This window comes from Rhopalosiphum padi, chromosome 3 (genome assembly GCF_020882245.1).
Source record: "Rhopalosiphum padi isolate XX-2018 chromosome 3, ASM2088224v1, whole genome shotgun sequence".
Lineage (NCBI taxonomy): Eukaryota > Metazoa > Arthropoda > Insecta > Hemiptera > Aphididae > Rhopalosiphum > Rhopalosiphum padi.
This window is the reverse complement of record NC_083599.1, coordinates 28,994,244-29,014,752: the sequence shown is the minus strand read 5'-3', so window position 1 is coordinate 29,014,752 and position 20,509 is coordinate 28,994,244. Positions and strand designations below refer to the sequence as shown.

General features: G+C 24.8%; 1 protein-coding gene across 1 annotated transcript; it reads right to left on the bottom strand.

The window, feature by feature from the left end:
- Positions 1 to 13,278: 13,278 nt before the first annotated feature.
- LOC132924972 (cAMP-dependent protein kinase catalytic subunit beta-like) lies at positions 13,279 to 19,073 on the bottom strand. The gene is made up of 4 exons (XM_060989407.1): positions 18,813 to 19,073; positions 16,522 to 16,799; positions 14,576 to 14,968; positions 13,279 to 13,447 (listed from the first exon to the last, which is right to left on the bottom strand). The coding sequence occupies exons 1-4, from the start codon at positions 19,071 to 19,073 to the stop codon at positions 13,279 to 13,281; spliced, it is 1,101 nt and encodes a 366-aa protein (XP_060845390.1).
- Positions 19,074 to 20,509: the final 1,436 nt, after the last annotated feature.

Here is a 20,509-nt window from a genome sequence, read left to right as displayed (position 1 = left end):
AAAAAAGTGAAAAACTTAAAAAAAATAGAAAGATAAAAAATATTTAAAAATATAATTGTTTTAATAAGAACGTTGTTTTTTTTAACCACTTGAAACTATGTAAAAAAAATGTTTTCAAAAACATGAATACTTTTTGAAATAATGAGTGTTTTATGATAGAAGAATCACTCTGTATATTTTCGCGTTACACCAATTCACACCTAATTAATTTAGGTATTTCCTATTAATATCACCGACGTATGCATTGAAAACAATAGTCAATGTTCAAGGCCGATTATTCCCTTTCATAAATCGACACCTCGAGTATATCGATAGCCGTCGTGATCATATTTTATGTTTATGTTTCTCGTTGACCATAATATTATTATCCTTTCAGTACCTACTAAACAGTGTATACTAATGTATGAGCTCGGTATTACGTGTAGATTTCGCGGCGCAGTAACTATTATACCTACTGTTAATTATTGCTCGCGTCTATAGTTTCTGTACTCGTATCATATACGATGTACTGCGGCAAATGCAGTCGGAACGCGGTGAACAAAAATTATAATAAAAATAGAATTTAAAAATCAATAGTATAATTTTATTTTATTTATTTCGTATAGCTTTTCATTGCAAATAAATGGATTTAACACGGTTGAATAGAATTCACGTTCGAACGCGTTCTTTTTCAGCACAATCAACAAATCCGAATCGACTGAAGCAAAGTAAATTCGCATAAATTAAATATACAACACTGCCGAATCTGTGATAAATGTATATTACAATATCGTTATGTACAGCAGAGCAGTTTCTACATGAATCGGTTTTCAGAAATTAATTACGGTTTTTATTTATTTTTTATTTCAGTTTACACGGCGCGGTACACCGACTGAATTTATGCTGCGCGTATAGTGTGCATGCGTTATATATTTTTTCGCGTGTTAAACCTACCGTTCAATAATTCGATAACCGAATATTGTACGCAGCTGTTACGCAAAACCTCATACATTATTATAATAATATAATATTATGGCGGGAGGTGTGAAGTTTGGTGATTTTTTTTTCTACAAATACTTCGTCTATGTAAAACGGATAAGAGTAGAAAAACCAAAAAAAATCTTCGTGCGTAGCAGTACTGCTCAGCAGCCGATTATGATAAGATTACCGGGTAGGCACCTAACCGTCATCCGTAGTATTTACAAGAAAGACGATTATTTTTATAGTTGTTAAATTTTAATATTTTGCTTATGCGCAATATTGTAATATTAAGTTATTCTATTATATCAGAATTTTAATATAAAAAAATATACATAATATGTGGCTGGGTACCTTGCTGACCCGCTCAGCATTTGCATTGAGCTTCGAGTAAATGCTTAAAATGCAAATTGTTGCGGAAAGTAAAATAACACAACGAATTGTCGTTTTGATAAAGAATATATTATTATAATTTTGAAAATGGTTATTTAATTTTGCAACTTTTTCATTTTCAATAAATAAATATAACTGAACTTCGTTTTACTTAATATTATTCTGTAAATAACAATTTTAATTCATTGTAAATAAACTGAAATTCATTCTATGAAATAAGATGGATTATAGTTGCATGTTGTTTAAACAAAAAATCCATATATCTTTTTCATTCTTGAAATCATTATTGATCAAACAATAAAAGAAATATTATATTATAAAATAAATTGAACAGACTTCGAAATCGAAAAACTGTATTTGTCTAAAAATAATATTAAAACGAAAAATGTACCCGTATATTACTTCGATGAACAAATAAAAATAAATAAATTGGACAAGATATTTTTCGGGAATTGGTGATAGACATTATTATTACATTGAGAAAGCCAAAAAACAACTTCATCGAAATACTATATAACTACCTCATTTGTTATGAAACTTCACACAAAAATAACGAAGTTCCTATTAAACTTTATAATTTTACTTTCATAATGTGTCAATGTGTCGTTTATATTATGATATAAGACGGTGTCAAATTTATATTACATTATATATTATATATACTATATACTCGTACGTAGCTTATCGCATTAATTCGTTAAATAAAATTCTGTAGTTTGAATATTTTTTATTTATGTTGGTGTAGGAATAAATGACTATAGTATATTGTTATTAAAACTATATGTTAACAATCTTAGTATGAATGAAATTTAATTGTGTATAAATATTGTTTGGCCTTTTTTGGTACATCATTGAATAACTATTTCATTTAATAAAAAGAAAACCCAAAGTATATATTCTAAATTTAAGAAATTAAAATTGGATTTTAACACAATTTTAATCGACACTTGAAATTATTTTCATAGATAAAGAAAAAATTTTACCAAATTTTAAATTCGATAATTGTGCTAATGTGTCTTATATTTACCATTTTATAATATCTTATAGATATTTCCTAAAATAATTTTGAAACCAAGTACATAAATTATATAATCGAATATATAATATTATTAATATAATATAATCGTCAAGCTTAACTTGTAAAATATAGAATTGTGAAATTATAAAAATCGTGTCTAGTTAAACAATTTATTATTTATTTAAAATAATTTACTGTTTAAATTATTTTTCGTTTTAATTTAAAATCCATTTTAATTAATAATTTGATGTTTAGAATTGTATAACTTAAAATTCATAAACAATAATGAGATATTATGTTATAGCTTGAAATTTCATGTAGTCGATGACCAGACAGACTTTATTGTTAATCATTTGCTCTATACTGAATTATTATAATTGCAATTATACGTAATAAATTATGTAAAAGTTATTCACTAGTAAATTTTGCCATTTGTTGTTTTTATAAAGATGTTTTAATATTAAAATTAAAAAAAAAAAAAATGTAAACATCGTGTTTAAAATAAAATAAAATAACAACACTGAAAAAATACAAACCGAAACTTACAATACAGTGTATGGTAAGAAAACAATTTCAAATGCTTCGTTGCTCCCCCCAGTCCAAAAATTGAAAAAAAAAAAAAAAGGTACCGTAAGGGTACTCAGGGTAAGGAGTACAACTTAGACTTGCTTATAAATTAAAATATCGCAAAACCAAGGAAAAAACACAGATGTTTTTCTTATTTTTAAATAACTACAACTGATCAATATTAACTCTAGTATTTAAACTAAAGACACATTATGCGGTATCCCTGATACTCGAATTTGTTATTTTTTAAAATGGAGATATCAAAATAATGTTGAAATAGTAAGGTTTTTGTCAATGAAGAATTTTTCATAAATACCATATTATTATTAGCCATGTCCGTCGCTCGTTATCGTTCTAATAATATTCCATTGCGTGACGTAACAGTTAACAGTTAACATATAGGTATTTAAAATACATGAAAAATTTCTAGCCTCAGAGTATTTTTTATTGGTATTTGAAGTGTATAGATTTTAATTTTAAATCAATGATTTATTAAAATTTTAAATAAACATATAAATAAAAAATGTCGGGAAATGATAAAAATACATAGCTTATCTGCTTGAACATTAAGCGAATGATTTCTATGACGTTATGATTTTTCCGAGGAGCAAGTGCAAAAGTTTTTCTAGCTGTTATTCAAAATTAGTTCCAAGTCATTGGCAACTGTACAAATGTTCTATATATACAATGTTTAATATCATTAGCCACAGTTTATCTTTGTATACAATGACTGTTATATAGTTAGCTAATATTCAACATATTATTACCATAAAATCCTTTTGATAGTCCCTTTGTGTACTTGTGAATAAAAGTGATCACAAACCGTATCATAAACGTATACATTTTAATTTACAATTAGTTGGACATCATCCTATGTATTTGCTTACTTGTAATTCAGGATAATATAATCCATAACTTAACGTATATTGCACTGATAACTTCAATGTATAAATTGAAATTTATATTTATAATCAATTATTCACAAAAACCTAAAATTATACTCACCAACTCATATTATTCACTAATTCGAAAGTGTTTTAATTATCTAAATTTTCTCTTTTTCATACGCCTTTCGTTATACAAAAACTTCTCAAACTCTTCCAAAAAAAAACTGTTCCCTAGCCAATTAACCGAAAGCCAAACTTAAACTTAAACAATAATTAGTAAAAGCTAAGCATTAAATACTCCAAAAATAAACATGAATAAAATTATTAGTTTTTTTAATGCCTGTACTTTTCAACATTATTGTTTTGAATAATAAAAAAAGAAAAAAGATATTTCATTTACTAACAAGGGATTTCAGAGTTTAAATTTAAAATTTTTTTTGATTTTATTAATAATAAATAACTATATTTTCAGAATTTCGTTTCTTTTAATTTGTCTATATCACGCCTTTCGGCAGTTTAACGAACCAAAAATGACCGTTACTTATTTTATCGAGATACTACCTTAACTTACAATTTAATTAAAAACTAACTCATCATCATAACCTGCTAATTAATCCTACCTCACTATTTCTAAGACCCCTAGAGACATTTAAAATAGACCTGGTCTAGCCATACTAATTTAATCGGTCTGTGATCTGTATAATGAATGCTTTCCCCAATACTATTATCCATGTAATTTTAAATTTATTGATATGTTATAAAAATTGCTCGTTGTACATATCTATGTATAGATTGTTATTACTCATTTTTAATAATAATAGGAAAACAATCCCTGATTTAATTGTGATGTAGTTTATTGTTAAAATCGTAATTTAAATGTTATAATCCAACGTTTAAATTAATAAATTGCATTATAACTGGTTATTTATATCCAATAAAAAGAGCGTTTTGACGTGACTAATGAATTTAGTGGGTTTTGCATTTTATATTTCTATATTATACCAATCTACCATAACGTAATATTTCCATGAATCGTTGATTTCAACATTACTGTTGAGTATTTTTTTTTATTTATTTGACGTCATTATCAACAAACTTTTCTCATAATAATATCATACATTATAGTTATATATCTAGAAACCTAATTCATTTAGAACATAATTTTACCTATTTTAAAAAAAAAATTTTGTATTATCTTAATATTATAGTATGCTTATATACATTAGTCACTTTTATACAATTATGTATAATTATTTATTAATTAGTTATGTAAGTAAATTATTTATTATTAAATAAAAATAAGTTTAATTTAATATTTATTATTGATTAAATACAAATATAAAGATAATATTAAACATACAATTAAATAAAAATATAATATCTATAATATCAATTCCCTCTCTATATATGTATTCAACTTTTAAAATATGGTATGATATTCATAATATCGCAATTATTTTTATATGTATGATAATTAATTCAAAATTATCATAAAATTTGATTTAAGACTTGTATATATTTTTTAAAACTAAAAAAAAAACAGTATAATATTTATAAACATAACATTGGTGTTAGACATACAATTTGTATGAAAATGTTTATAATAAGCTCTATATATTGTCTTGTATATAAATAAATATAACTTTAAATAATATAATATAACACTGATAATAATGCAATGAGTATTGATTTTTTGAATTTTTAAAAATAAATAATATGTATATAGATTTAATTTAAATTGAATGGCAATATTATAGGAAAGTATGAATATTTTCAGATATTAATTTAATTATTATTAAGTGCCTACTTCTATATTTTTATATATAATTAAATACAATAATTGCAATTTCATACTTATCATCTAATGATGGTTTTTAATGTACGACGATAGAATAATAAAAATATTTTCACTGAAATATTTCAATGAATGAGAAATTTTAAGTATATTATCTTCAATTAAAGTACCATTTTTTTTTTTAAATAATGTGATGATGTTAAATGATTATTCTTGCAAATACGATTTAAATTTTAGGAATCTTGTTACTTTCTGTCTTGTTTGGAGGCCTCAAGTCTTAGATTTATAAATATTTATAGTAAAATATGAATACTAAGTCATAACTAATAAGAACATAGTATTATATAAAACAACGCCTTTGGCGTGATCTATTATCATCAATAGCTTTATTGCAAGATTTTTTTAAATAACGTTATCAATCAGTTGTTATAATAAGTTATTGTTCGTTAAAAACAAAAAAATGCCACTAAAATTAATTTTGATAATTTCAAATGTATAAAAAAAGGTATAGGTACTATAATACGTAAATTAATAATAAACTGTGTGTTAGGTCTTACGTTAATATCGTTTACTATGTATTTTATAGTTTAATGCGTATTGTGTTTCAGTATGATATAGAACTACGGATTTTTATAATAATTATTTGATATTTTTCGTTTCGTTCCATTATTTACACCAAACATAAACAAACTATAGAAAATATAATATAGCTATTGTATAGTTTATTTAAAAAAGTGTGATTTTCTCTAATGTCACGTATGGAATAGGTAATGTAAAAATTAATCATTTTGAAACACCGTTATACATTTTAAACAGTATATTTTAATTCAATTTGATAATTCCAATAGATTTATTGTATTTTTTTTTTTTTTAACTCGATGTAAAAATCAATTTATGATATTTAAGAATGTTAACATTTTTAGATTCCTGCCCTCAATTACATGTTTAAGCTTTTTTACTAAAAACAAAATATAAATATTCAATATTAATCATCAATGTTTTATCAACTAGTAGCGTAATTCTAATGGAAAGAGTAGTTTGTAAGGGCCAATAGGTATAAGAATTTTAATAAGTCGTTCGAAATAGTTTTAATATAAAAACTGCATCATCATTCGATTGATATGAAATAGGCTGAAAATTGATCATTTTATCTCAAGGATATTGAAAATCCAATATTTTATGTTAATTTAGATGAATATAATTATAAACAAAACTCCTAAAAAGCAGTTCGTTTTGAATTCCCAACATATCAGTAAAATAAAAAAAAAATACGAAAAATATATATGTTGTTATATTATAATATTGTAATGATTTGAACGACAAACCTTTTTGTTAAAAAAAAAACTGCTATTATAACACATTTTAATGTTTTATATAGATATACTCGTATAGTATTATTATTATTATTACTATTTCAAGTGCTGTTAATCGAACAATTTAAATTGCTTACGTCTGGTCTGGAATTTATCTAATTCATACATTTAACGTGAGTTAGACTGAGACTTACGATTGGGTGATACTTTGATATACGTTCTAAGCAAAGTACTCAATATATTTACAGACAACGAACGAGTGACGTCAGCGATCATATAATATTATATTTTATTATATTGATAAGCCATGTTTCAATATTCAGTGTTCAACAAACGCGACTAGTGAGCGTATGTGTTTTAGTAACAACAATAAAACCACGTCAGCAAAACGAAAAAATTCTTCTCTAATCCACCCTACCGTGCGTCATATCCCATCTCGCCGTTCATAAATCATGAGGCGACGACCGTATTATTGATTCCGCTAGTGAGGGTTACGGAAAAACCACAAACAAACGTCCGTTTTCTAACAACTATTACAATTATTGGAGATAGCAGCCTGCCGGGTTTTAAAGAGAAAAATACTGACAAATTGATATTGCGATATATATGTTTGTGATTCGTTAATGTGTGAAAACTGAATTGACATGAATGTGAGTGAATTCTTTGTCTATTTGAATAGTTTAATGATAATCGGTGCACTTCAGCACGTGTAGACACAAGTCATCGAATATTATAGCAACTAATTTTAAGCCACTCCAAATGAGAGTGAAAATTAGTGAAAATGAAATTAGCAGAAAAAAATGTAAGATTGGGATTGGACGGATTTTAAAATTAAATTATGAAATTTGATTAATTTACAATATTTTACGTTATAATCCCATTGGTTTTTAATAATCACAGCTAGTTCAATACTGCAGCTCATGTTATAATAAACAATTAAACAATTAAATGTAAAAATACGATTGTGATTGATATTTCAATTGAAAAAAAAAACAAACATTTAAAATACTTTGATTGAATAGTAGTTAAATAATTAATTTGTTCAGGATAAATATTTAGATAATGAATTTTGTATCAGTTTTTAAAATCAAAATCAATCAAAACAAAGTCTTATATACTTTATAGTTTTGTCAGGTGGTTAAGTAAATAAACACAATTTTTTTATTCAAAATTGCAGTCTCCTTATGGTAGGTATAAGTTAATATTCGATTTGCACCTAATTATCTTTTTTCAACAAGAATTTCATAAAATATTTGTACCAATACAATGGTTATCAAAACATGTTTTATGGATTATTTATTAGACAATTTATTACAAAAGATTGATAGAACATAATTGACATTTACAATCAAACGATTAAAAGTCTGTGTAATATTAAAAATATAATTTATATAGAAGTGGTTCCATTCAATACATTTTAACCATCAATCTAGGTTTAATACTCTAATAAATTTATCGTTTGATTTAGAGTCTTTGACAAATCGACAAGATTAAAGACTCGCTAAATCCAGATATACAATTTCACATTTACATCATTCGATAAATTCGTATTCACATTGTTAACAACGTCCAAATCATAATTATATAATTTAAATGTATATATAAATTATATAAATATATTACGATAGTAATGATCATTAGAAAAAATACGTATGAGATACCAGAATAAAGGACTTTGACAGTGGTGTAGCTAAATAGCCTATACATATCGCCGTGTAAACATAATACTAAATTTATAATATATATTTTACATTATTATTGTAAGGACAAGTAACGTGTTAATAGCGGACGTATGTTTTAATTTTCAATGTATTAGTATCGTAATATATTTATATTATTGACGTTTTGTGTCAAAATACGCAGTAAAAAATAAACGTATACATTTTAATAACTAAATATTGGAATACCTATTACTTTTTTAACAACGCTTGGAAAGTGATTTACATTTTTTAACTTGTATAGTTTTAGTAAAAGGAAACGTTTAAAGTTAATAAATAAGTCAATCTTTCTTTAACTTAGTAAAGTCAAAAGTTAAATAGAAACCAAAAGTTAACTTTATACTTAAATGAATTTGTGTATATTTTTTTTAATAAATACCCAAAAGATAATTTAAAATCATAAGATTTAAATATTGCTTTACAATCTAATTAATTTTTCACAAAAAATCAACAACAATATTTCATACATAAGTATATGAAAAGAACAGTTTACAATAAATTAACTAAATATTTAAAATACAAAACCGTGAATGCCACTCTGCCATATATTTTGATATGGTATTTTCGAGTGTAGGTACATAAAATCGCATAGTATATTACTTTAAAATTAAAATATAAAAAAAGATTTTTCTTGTATTTTCTTACCTTTAATTGTAATAATACACTCTAGTTTTTATGTTGTATTGTTGTAAGTTTGTAAGACCATGACAAAACATAAGAGTGTTGCTTCCTCTTCAATTTATATCAAGTAAAAAACGTAGGTAGAGATTGTTTTGGAGTTTTATCTGTTGAAAATAGAAAAATATAATTTATTTTATTGATTATTTTGTGGTTGGTTAGTTTTCTGTGAGGTGTATGATTTGAAATAAGAGGTTAGAGAGAGAGTAATTTTGGTCTTTTTGTTCTAAGGGGATTAAGGTGTGTTTTTTTTTTTTACCAAAATAGACTTTTCTTATACCAGTTGTATACCGATTTTCCTAGTAATCAGATAAAACTTCTGAAAAGTTATGATATATATAATATTTGAAATCGTCATAATATATTTTATATTTGAAAACGACTTTTAAATTTAACCATTTTTAAGCCTTTCAAAATTAGATTTTTAAATGTTGAATATTAAAAATGTTAAAATGTTAATGCCATTATTGAACTAACAAAATTAATTTAAAAATTTAACAAAGTCGATTTCAGTATTAATTTCCATGATGAATTCAAATATTTGTACATACATTTTATCGGAAAACTAGGTTAGCTTATAATTTTGGCAAAATATCAATATTCATAAACAAAACAAAATAATTACTATTTGCGTTGTGCGTTATTGACATATGTCTGCACGCGCGGCCGCATATTTATGATTTTCGTATTTAACACTACAGTTATACCTTATTGATATTATCACTTACTACGCACACATTTAAACGAATTACACTTAGAAAATTTCCTACATTGAACATCTTGAAAACAGTCTCTATTGAATCCTCTTAATACTATTTTAAAAACTTTTCTTACGAATTGTTCACACTTTAAAAACGCAACAAATAACTTTCATAATAATACAATACGTTGCTAATTTATCAATCGTAAAACGCATGCAGTGCTCAAAGTTATAAATTAATTTACTATAGCTGAATGTATTCCGAAGTGCATTTAGTTTGAAAATGCGAAAGAAATAAAATACATTGATTTTATTCTTGATTGCAGACTTAAATGGAATTAGCACATTAATTAAATTATACGGAAGTACAATATTTTAGATATTTAAATTTTAAACATAAAATAATTGAATATTATATTCATAATATCATGCTGAGTTGTATAAATAGAATGTATTTATTTAATGACTCATTACATTTTAATAAACCAATCATGGCTTACTAAATTATGTTTAAGAAACTGTTAACTCACTATTATTTATATTCAATTGGCTTAAATATGTTAATTAATTGCAACCCAACATAATATATAATATCCAGGGTGATTATTTTACCATTATACACTCATTATTTCGTCAAGTATTGAATTTTTTTTTTCATTTTTTAAATATTTTGTATTATGCTTTTCTCAAACTTTATGAAATTTTTATTTGTTTTACACTATCATTTAATAGTAAAACCACTATCAACTTTTGATTTTAAAATGATAACCTATAATTAAAATTTCATAAAATAGTAGAGCTATTTTTTATTTAAGTGTTAACGTTTTTTAACGTAATTTATCCGTTAGTGAGTTATAGCTGCTCAAAGTTGGATGGTTTGAGGTTTTTAGGTGTTCGTCCTACAGATTATTACAGCTGTGAGGCGTTGATAACTACAGGTACAAAGTTCATCACTGCGTCGACAGTCGATAACGAGTTTATTACATATTAAAATATGCACCTCTTATTATCTATTACCAATGTGACTTCAGAAAAAAAGAGTATTATAAAAATTAAAAACCGGACAACATTGAAAAGCTGTATCTTGATAGAAAATAAACGAAAAATAATAATTTTAACGTTAAAATTCATAAAAAAAAAAATAGCCCTATTCATTTAGTACGTTTTAAATGTAGGTTGCCATTTGAAAATCAAAAGTTGATAGTGGTTTAACTATTAAATAAAAGGGTAATAAAATAAAAATTGCATACAGTTTAAGAAAAGCATGTTATAAAATATTTTCAAAAAAAATAAAAATAAGTCAATAGACGAAATAATGAGTAAAAGAATCACCATGTATAATGTATATACAGTGAAACTTCTATAAAACAAAGTAGAATAATTAACAAAAAAAAATCGTAATATGAAGGGGATTCGTTAAAAATAATTACGTATTCATTAACAATGAAAGTCATAGTTCTTAAAAATATTTCGTCCAATACAAAAAGTCGTAAAATGGAAGTTCGTTAAATGGAAGTTTCACTGTATATATTATAAATACATACATAAATATATGGGCACCCATTATTGGTAAGAGGGGTTAGGGTTAAATGGGGCACTTGGCCCACCACCTGGAAAAATAATAATTTATCCTTTAATACATTTTATTATGATGTTAATACCTTATGAGTTATGAAATTATAAAATAAATTTTTTAACTACATTAGGATGAAATAAATAAAACGAAGAAATGTGCAGTTCTTGTTAACTGATACGGATTATACATTTGATTATATTTAATTTTATATTTTTTCCATAAACTTATTAAAATGTATTTATAATACCACAATACAAATATTTATTATATAGATTATAGCATTTAACTAAGTATAAAATATTTATATTTATATATTGAGTTAATATTGAACCATTATTTAGCTGAAACTTGAATTTTTTAGCTTACCCCTCCACCTACCCCTTATTTTTTTAAATTTTACCATGGGCACTCATATATTATATTATTATATTTTATTTTGTATTTTATTATATATATTTTATGTTTTATAATAGGTATTAATCATATAAAAATGTATTTATTTAACATAAGCCAATAATCAATACAATAAGTATGTTATCGTGTATGTATTTGGAGGCGTGTCTATTAATAAACATCTGTAATATATAACAATAACATTCGTTAGACTTATTATAATAATAATCTTAAATTTAATTATTATATAAATATTTATTAAATTTACACTATACGCCAGTTACACATATTTTTAAACAGAATTATGTGAAGAATTTCAAGTATATTTAAAATTGATCTACTACACATTATTGTAGTAGATAAATTTATTGTAGTTTCCACTATATGTTTATTGTATAAACATAAAAATGTTAGATTCCATTTTCAGATCATGAACACACCAACAATTATAAATAGAATTTAAATATATAAACGTATATTATTAACATTGTATTTATGTACCAGCTAGTATAAATAATGTATTGTATTAATCAAGTTTAATACAGTTTTATCTTATATGACATTATTTATTATGTACATAATATTTTTTTTTTTATAATACTGTTTCATTGAATATTGTTACTATTATTTTTTTGTTTGTACACAAACTATTAATAAAAACGGCGTAGTACAACTTGCATCAGTACAAATTTTGACTGGTTATCAAATAATTTATTGAAAGCGTTACACTATTTTAGCTTACACGTTTGAGAATATTAAAATTCATAAAGAACTCACCGTTGATCCAAAAATGTTAATACAACTGATAAAAAAAGTTACGAGAAACGTTGCCATCTAATTTGATTGGCTATCGAACGATATAGAAAAATTTGATTGTGCGTTAAATTGTTTTATTTTGTCGATTGTATATATAGAAAAAAAGCTAAATAAATAGCAGCAAATTTTAAAACTGTAATAATATTTAATGTTAATAATATTGAAAAATCAAAATCGATATAAAGCAAGTCAAACTTGTCTAAATTTAACAACTAAAATTAGTGCTTCTTACACATGTGAGTGATTTTTAACGCATTATTTATTAATTTAAAACGTTCTTTAAAAATATAATATACGTCCTTTCAAAACGTACTGTTGAAAAAGTATTATTAATATTTATATATACTTTTACATAGGTACTTAAATATTGGATTTCGATTTCGATTTACGAGTAGATGTTGAACATTTTAAAGTTATTATAATATATTATTTTTTCATAATATATTAATTGTTACTTATTGTGTCAGTCAAAAATCATCAAAATAAGTTTGATCAACTCCGGCACACACAACAGTAGCGTCTTCTTCTACATAGACTTCGAAGTTATGTGTATCTGATGGACTATTATAAGTTGGTATGAATGGAGCCACCATATTCTTATTATACAACATAATCCAATCTAGTTTTATAAACCATCTAAAAAAAACATTTGTGTTAGTAATTGAACAACAATTAAAAAAAATAAATAATAATAATGATATGTAGTAAAAAATGTTTTGTGATTCATTATAAACCACTAAATAAAGAATTAATCCTAACATGAAATATATACAATAGATTTAATTGGAGACTATTTTACTTAGTAGTGATTTCTTTACACACAATTCGTTTTAAATGTTTTAACTTTTAGTATATTGTTCTAGAGAAATTTTAGGAAGACATATTTACTTTTAATCACAGTTGCTCTTAAAATAAAAATATTTTTGTATAACAAAACATGATTAATGTTTTTTGTTTATTTTAAAAATATGAAATGCTAACTACCAAAGCTATATTATTTAGTATTTACTACAAAATCAAGTTAGGTTAGATCAGTAGCGCCCGCATGTCTTCCATGAACCATTGCAGTTTTAATATTATAGGGCCCCCCAAATGTATTTTGTCTATATTCATATTCACTTGATTCACATAATCCTTTTCCGCTGCAGCTTACACGTTTTAATACTTTAATGGATAACACTTCAAAATTTCCGGGTCACAGTGTGTACCACTGGGTTAGATGAGTTTACATTGGTAAATACATATAAACGCATTTTCGTAACTAAAAAGAAGACATTGGAAAGTACCTAAAGTTTATTTTTTTCTCTTTCAATGGTTTTTATTTTAGTGTAAAATAAAAATAAATAATTTCTTAAATAATTGGCCACATTAATTTATCGAGGATATTATTATTTATTAGTGTTACATTATTGCAGACTGCAGTAATAGAAGTACAAAAAAAAAGTATCACACGATTAACAAACTGCAATTAATTTAATTGTCATAGGTACATTAAATCGTCCTAAAATACAATATATCACAGGGAATGCCTATTTGTGTCTATTCAATAGGTTACACTTCAGCTACCAAATATTTCTTAAAATTCTAAAGTATTATTTTCTTTATAAATACATATTTTATAAAAAAAAATATATTGAAAATAACTGCAATGAGTTTGTAATGTTATGTATTTATAATACGCATAGGTATTATATTGTAACACATCAATTTGTAAAAAATATATTTATAATTACATCTATCGTCTAAAATAATTAAATATTTTACCGGTGGTATTTAATATCACTAACTCCTTTTGATAAGTTTCCATATCTTTTTGAGAGATCAACTCGTAGTAGGTTTTTCACGAGATGTGAAAGGTTTGGAGAAAAATTGATTGGCATTTTGTAAGTGCCGCTCAAGATTCTATAGAACAGTTTTTTTTCACTATCGGCATTGAATGGCACTGTTCCAGCAACCATTTCAAACAAAATTATGCCCAATGCCCACCAGTCAACCGGTTTTCCATACGATTTGATTGCTATGATTTCGGGTGCCAAGTAGTACGGAGTACCACAAAGAGTAGTTGTTCGATTGGAGGTTATACGCTTGCTTAATCCAAGATCTGTTAATTTTATAAAACCAACTTCATCAATCAACACATTTTCTGGTTTCAAATCTCTATTGACAATAAGAATAATAAAATAATAATTAATAATATTTTTTTACAATCACATGTGTCGCGCTCGTCTTACAAACGCACAGCATTGCAAATTTCTAATCAGTAGAACTCATTATTTGTTGTTAGCTTTCATAGAAAAGTAAGAATATTATTAATGATTAAGCGTTGGCTTGTTTTCGATATTTTAATCTTCAAGAAACATATATGAATATGTAAAATATTATATCAAACTTAAAATGTTCATATTTAACTTAAAAATTAAAATATCGAAAACAAAGCCAATGCGTAATCACTAATAACATTATTACCTTTAATTTTGATATTAGATCAATTCATTCAAATATTAAAGCTAACAACACAAAATGGGTTCTACTAAACTCAAATTGACTATATCATATTTTTGTAAGACGGAGAACACACACATATGTATATGAAGTGTGATTTTGATATCTATAAGGATATAATATCAAGCCAATCGTAAGATTTTATTGAAGTTTTAATTATAAAATATGAGTTAAAATAATGTGAAATATTTAAATTATAATATGCTTGTTTTATACAAACTAAAATATCAATAAAAACCTACAAAATATCTTAGTTATATTCCTTTACTTAGTTATGTTGTTGCCTTTAAATTGTATAATTAACGATAATATGCTATGTTGTACATTAGTAAGATGAATCATGGTCATAACAGATTTCAAGTATTTATTACAATATTAAGACACGTATTAATAACTTCAAAAACATTTATAACGACTTTTGAAATATTATCAGTATTTTATAGTATGATATAAAGTACTTACTCATAAATTAAATGATAAAACCCAAAAATACACCAATGGCTATAATATTAATGTTAAAATATGATGATAAGAATGGAACTATGAATTAAATTTCTATTCACCATACACGATAAAGTATTTCATTTTGTTCACAGGTACCGAACTACACGGTACACCAATTTCATCTAATAATAAACGATAAAAACAATGGAAGATAGGAGTTGCTCATAAATTTACTTCCAAATATTACGAGCACATACGTATATCTATGTATAATGTATATCTATTTTTCTTTTTAAATTAGAATTTAATTTGTATAAACAAACGAACCATAAAACTGTTTATGACTCACGTTTCAAGAAAGTATCTGTTGAATAAATTTTAAATCACAAATAAAAAACGTTGTTTTTAAAAAGGTTGAGCTTAAACAATTTATTTTAATAGATATTTGAAATATTTACACTTTTTAAGATTGGTAAGAACTTTTTCGTTTAAAATTCAACTGCTGGTAACACTATGTGTTATTCTGTAAAGATTTTTTGGTAGCTCATAGAGGTTTATATTAAGGCTATACTTGAATTCAGTTTTGTGAATTTTATAGCAAATATGGCTTAATCTATAATATAGGTATTATGAATAGGTAATCATGTTTTATATAATAGATAACTTCCCTCAAGAATAAACCCAAATCTAACCTCTTCTGTCAAGCCAAACCATTAAATAATTTCTGACATCGAGTCTATTGTTTAATACAATATTATAATTACCTATAAAGTATATCCAACGAATGTAAGTATTCAAGTGCTAAGACCATTTGCCCCGCATAAAACATGGCATGCACTTCGTCTAGTACGCCTCGTTCGCTCATTAAGCTGAATAAGTCTCCCCCTACAATAAACGGCATAATAAAATAAAGGTTGCACATGTCCTTCGCACAATACTCCATTTGTATAATGAACGGATGGCGTAAGTTTGATAATAGCTGTTTTTCATTCACTACGTGTTGTAAATAATTTCTCTTTAAGATTTGCTCTTTTTTCATTATCTAATAATAATACAAACAAACGTTTAAATCAATGATTGGTACATCATTTCAGATGAATATTATCGGACATTGCATAATTGCACTTGTGGTATTAGACTATTGGCTAGGTATAATAAATTAAGATGTCATAACTAATATGCAGACTTGTAAAGTACTTGAGTAAAATTATTTAAATACTTTTTAATTACTCAAATATGTGTTTCTAAATACATTTGAAAAAATTACATAGGCGCAGTATTTGAATAATTGTTTGAAAGTATCTGTATTTAATATAAAATACTATTTTTATTTTTTAAATACTTTTTTTACTTTATGAAGAAGGACACACACATTCAAATAAAATAATACAAATTGTACAACATTTTTATTTATAGATTGTTCATCGTTGTGTATTGGTATATTTTATTATTTTTAGAGGCCTAAACTATCCATATAATTGAATGTATACAGTCCATCAATCATATGATAAAATTTGAAATACCTTTAAGTACTCGAATAGTCATATAATTATACATTTATAAAATATGAAAATACGAATGTCTATACGGGAAATAGAGACAACATTTCAAATATCGATACAGAGTGAAGTACCTATTCCAATTTATCAGTAAATGGATCTTTTTTTTTTTATTAGTTTTCAACAATTTGCCATAGGTCAACTAATAAAATACAGATTATGCGTAAACCAAGTTACAAAACCGAGTTCGGTTACAGACATCATTGTTTGCTTAATTTAAAAAGAAAATAAGAGGGTAAACTGAACTTATCTTATAGTTAGTAGCTGGTAAGACAACCTTGGTATTATGTTAAAATATATCTGAGAGCTGACGATAAAATAAAAAATAACATTGAAGGGTAAAGGTATACAAACGAATGGACATATATGAAAAGAAATTTTTGGTAAATAATATGTTTATATACGTTTTTTTTCAAAAAAAAATGTCTCACATATTTTTAAATTGTATACAAATTATACAATTTACAAAGTTTTGTACTTTTTGTATGGCAACTTAAATTTTAAGTAAATATTATTGAATTATAACTACTTAAAATTATATATAAAAATATTTTTAATAACAGCGTTAATAGTTTTTGAAATAATAAGTTATATGGATCAGTCGGTATATTGTGTGGTCTACAAGAATAAATAATTTATCAGTTCAGTACAACCTGATAAACAATGATAAATCACTATCATTTATACTTGAGAATTTGAAAATTTTAAACGAAAGTATCCAAACAAAATAAATATATTTATGTGAAACCAATATAATAAAATAATCAAAAAATAATAATAATAATGATAATGATACAAAAATACTAACTATTACTACTTTACTTCATAAAAGTATAAAGATAAAACATTGTAAGAAATGAATTAATACAAATTGTGTCAACAAATTATCCGAGGAATTAACTTAATAGTTAGAAATAAATCAACAAACCTTGATATAAAAATATACACAATAGAATTTTACGATCAACAAATTTAAAATAATTTAAAATAAAATTTTTGGAAGTCAGTGAGAATCGTTTGGTCCCTATTGGTAACTAATAGACAACAGGTAAAATGCGGAATAGGTCTTATTAAAAAGAAAAATAGTTTTGGCGGATACAAAAATCAAAGAAATTTTAGTTTCGATGGAAACCATGCACACCGTAACTGACATTGGTTGATATAATATTATAATATATACATTGTAGATTTAAAATTCGTGTTTGAAAAACTGTGATGACAAAGGTATTGTTACGGACCAACGTATTTCCGTGTTGTTAATCAACACCAGACTGTACGCATACAATAGTTGAAAAAAAAATTAATTAGCTGTAGGCTAGATGCCTACATTCATTGTACATACAAATTTAATAATACGTTTATCATATTAAAATACAAACCCAGTCCCTATTGAAAGTCGAACCTATACAAAACATAACAATATGCGTTGTATCGTTTGTAAATTGTATTAAACACTAAGGAATTATAATAATAATTATTAACTTCCTATTTCTTACTTTCATAGCTAAAAATTTATTGGGATGCAATTTGTGGTTGACTAACATAACACGTCCAAAAGCACCCACGCCAATAGTCTTATGCAATATGAAATCGTGAAACGATGATTCGTCCATTGGTTGTTGTTTTAAGCGGTCTTCGAAATTTTTCTTTGAACATTCTAAGTAATCTTGAATTTTGTTTATATCTTCTAATATACAATTGTTATTGTGATCAGTATTAAATTTATATTCAACATTCAAAGGAGGACTTTCGGCCATGATATATGGCCGAACAGTTTTCAACAAAAAAATCGTTCAATCGTTGTTCAACATGTTTAAACGAGTTAAACTATATTACTGTGGACACCCGTATCTATCCAATATAATTACAAATGTTTGGCAGTAACCTAGGTGTAATTATCATCGTGTGACGTTGTCAACAAAAATAACATTTAATGTAAAGCTGGTAGATCCGAGATCATTAAAGATAATATTTCAACTTTGCATCGTGTCTATTTCTGTATTCAGGAGTGTGCGAATGAGTAGTTTTCTACACTAAACTGTCGACAGTAAAATATTGAACAACGGTATCCTGCCGATAAGTAGCAAACAAAACATTGTAATATTATATAATCATATAATTTAAGATATAAAACAAATTGAAGTTTAAACGTCTGAAACCTAAATGATTTTTTTTTGTTATTATAAAGTCAAATAAGTTCTTGTCCCGGTTCTAACCAGTATTTTTAATAGTATATATTTTTAAATTAATTAATTTTATATTTTAGAAACTAAAACTTAAAACATAATATACAATACAAAATTGAATTACTAATTTATCATAGCAAAGTGTTTATAAAATAATGAATAAGTATGTGATATCGAAAACTATTGGTCTATGACCCACGACAATGGTGTAGCTAAATAGCCTATCTATATCGCCGTGTTATAATCTATAAAAGAAAAATATGTATTACTTATTAGAAAAACAAATTATTAACGTGTACCTACTTACTACTTTTGTTTTAATGAATATTAATTACATGGCAGTGGAATACCTAGGTTATCTTTTTCCAATGCATTTATATTGTATATTTGTATAATAAATTTAAATATTATATCCAAGCACAAATAATTAATAATAATTTTGTCAATTTACTTTGTACATTAAAATACCTAAACGGATTGATATTTTATAAAATATTTCATATTATCTTATTAAATATCATATTAAACTTATTAACAATTATTGGGAACAAATTTATTTTAATTGATTTAACTTAGTAGTAACAGCTAATTTTACAATTTAAAATATAAGCATATTAATTTTTAATTATATTTAACATTTTTCGATTATTTTTTTTTTTTCAAATTCTAATATGTAATATTTTAATACATTTTATAATAGTATCTTAATTGCGGAAAATTGTATAGAATAAAATAGAAAATAGAATAATTTTACTAGAATCAAATAATAAATTATAAAATTCAACACGAGCTAACTATACAATATACAAAAACTATATACTAATATTCTAAATTAAAAATACAGGGTTATTTAAAACGATTCATCTGATTTCAAACGCTTATATCTTTTTAGTTTTAGATTTAGAGTAACACATTATGATACATTAAATAAAAGAATAATATTTTAAATTTTTGTAATACGATACCAAAAAATGGTCCACATTGGCCCCCTTTGGTCACATGGATAA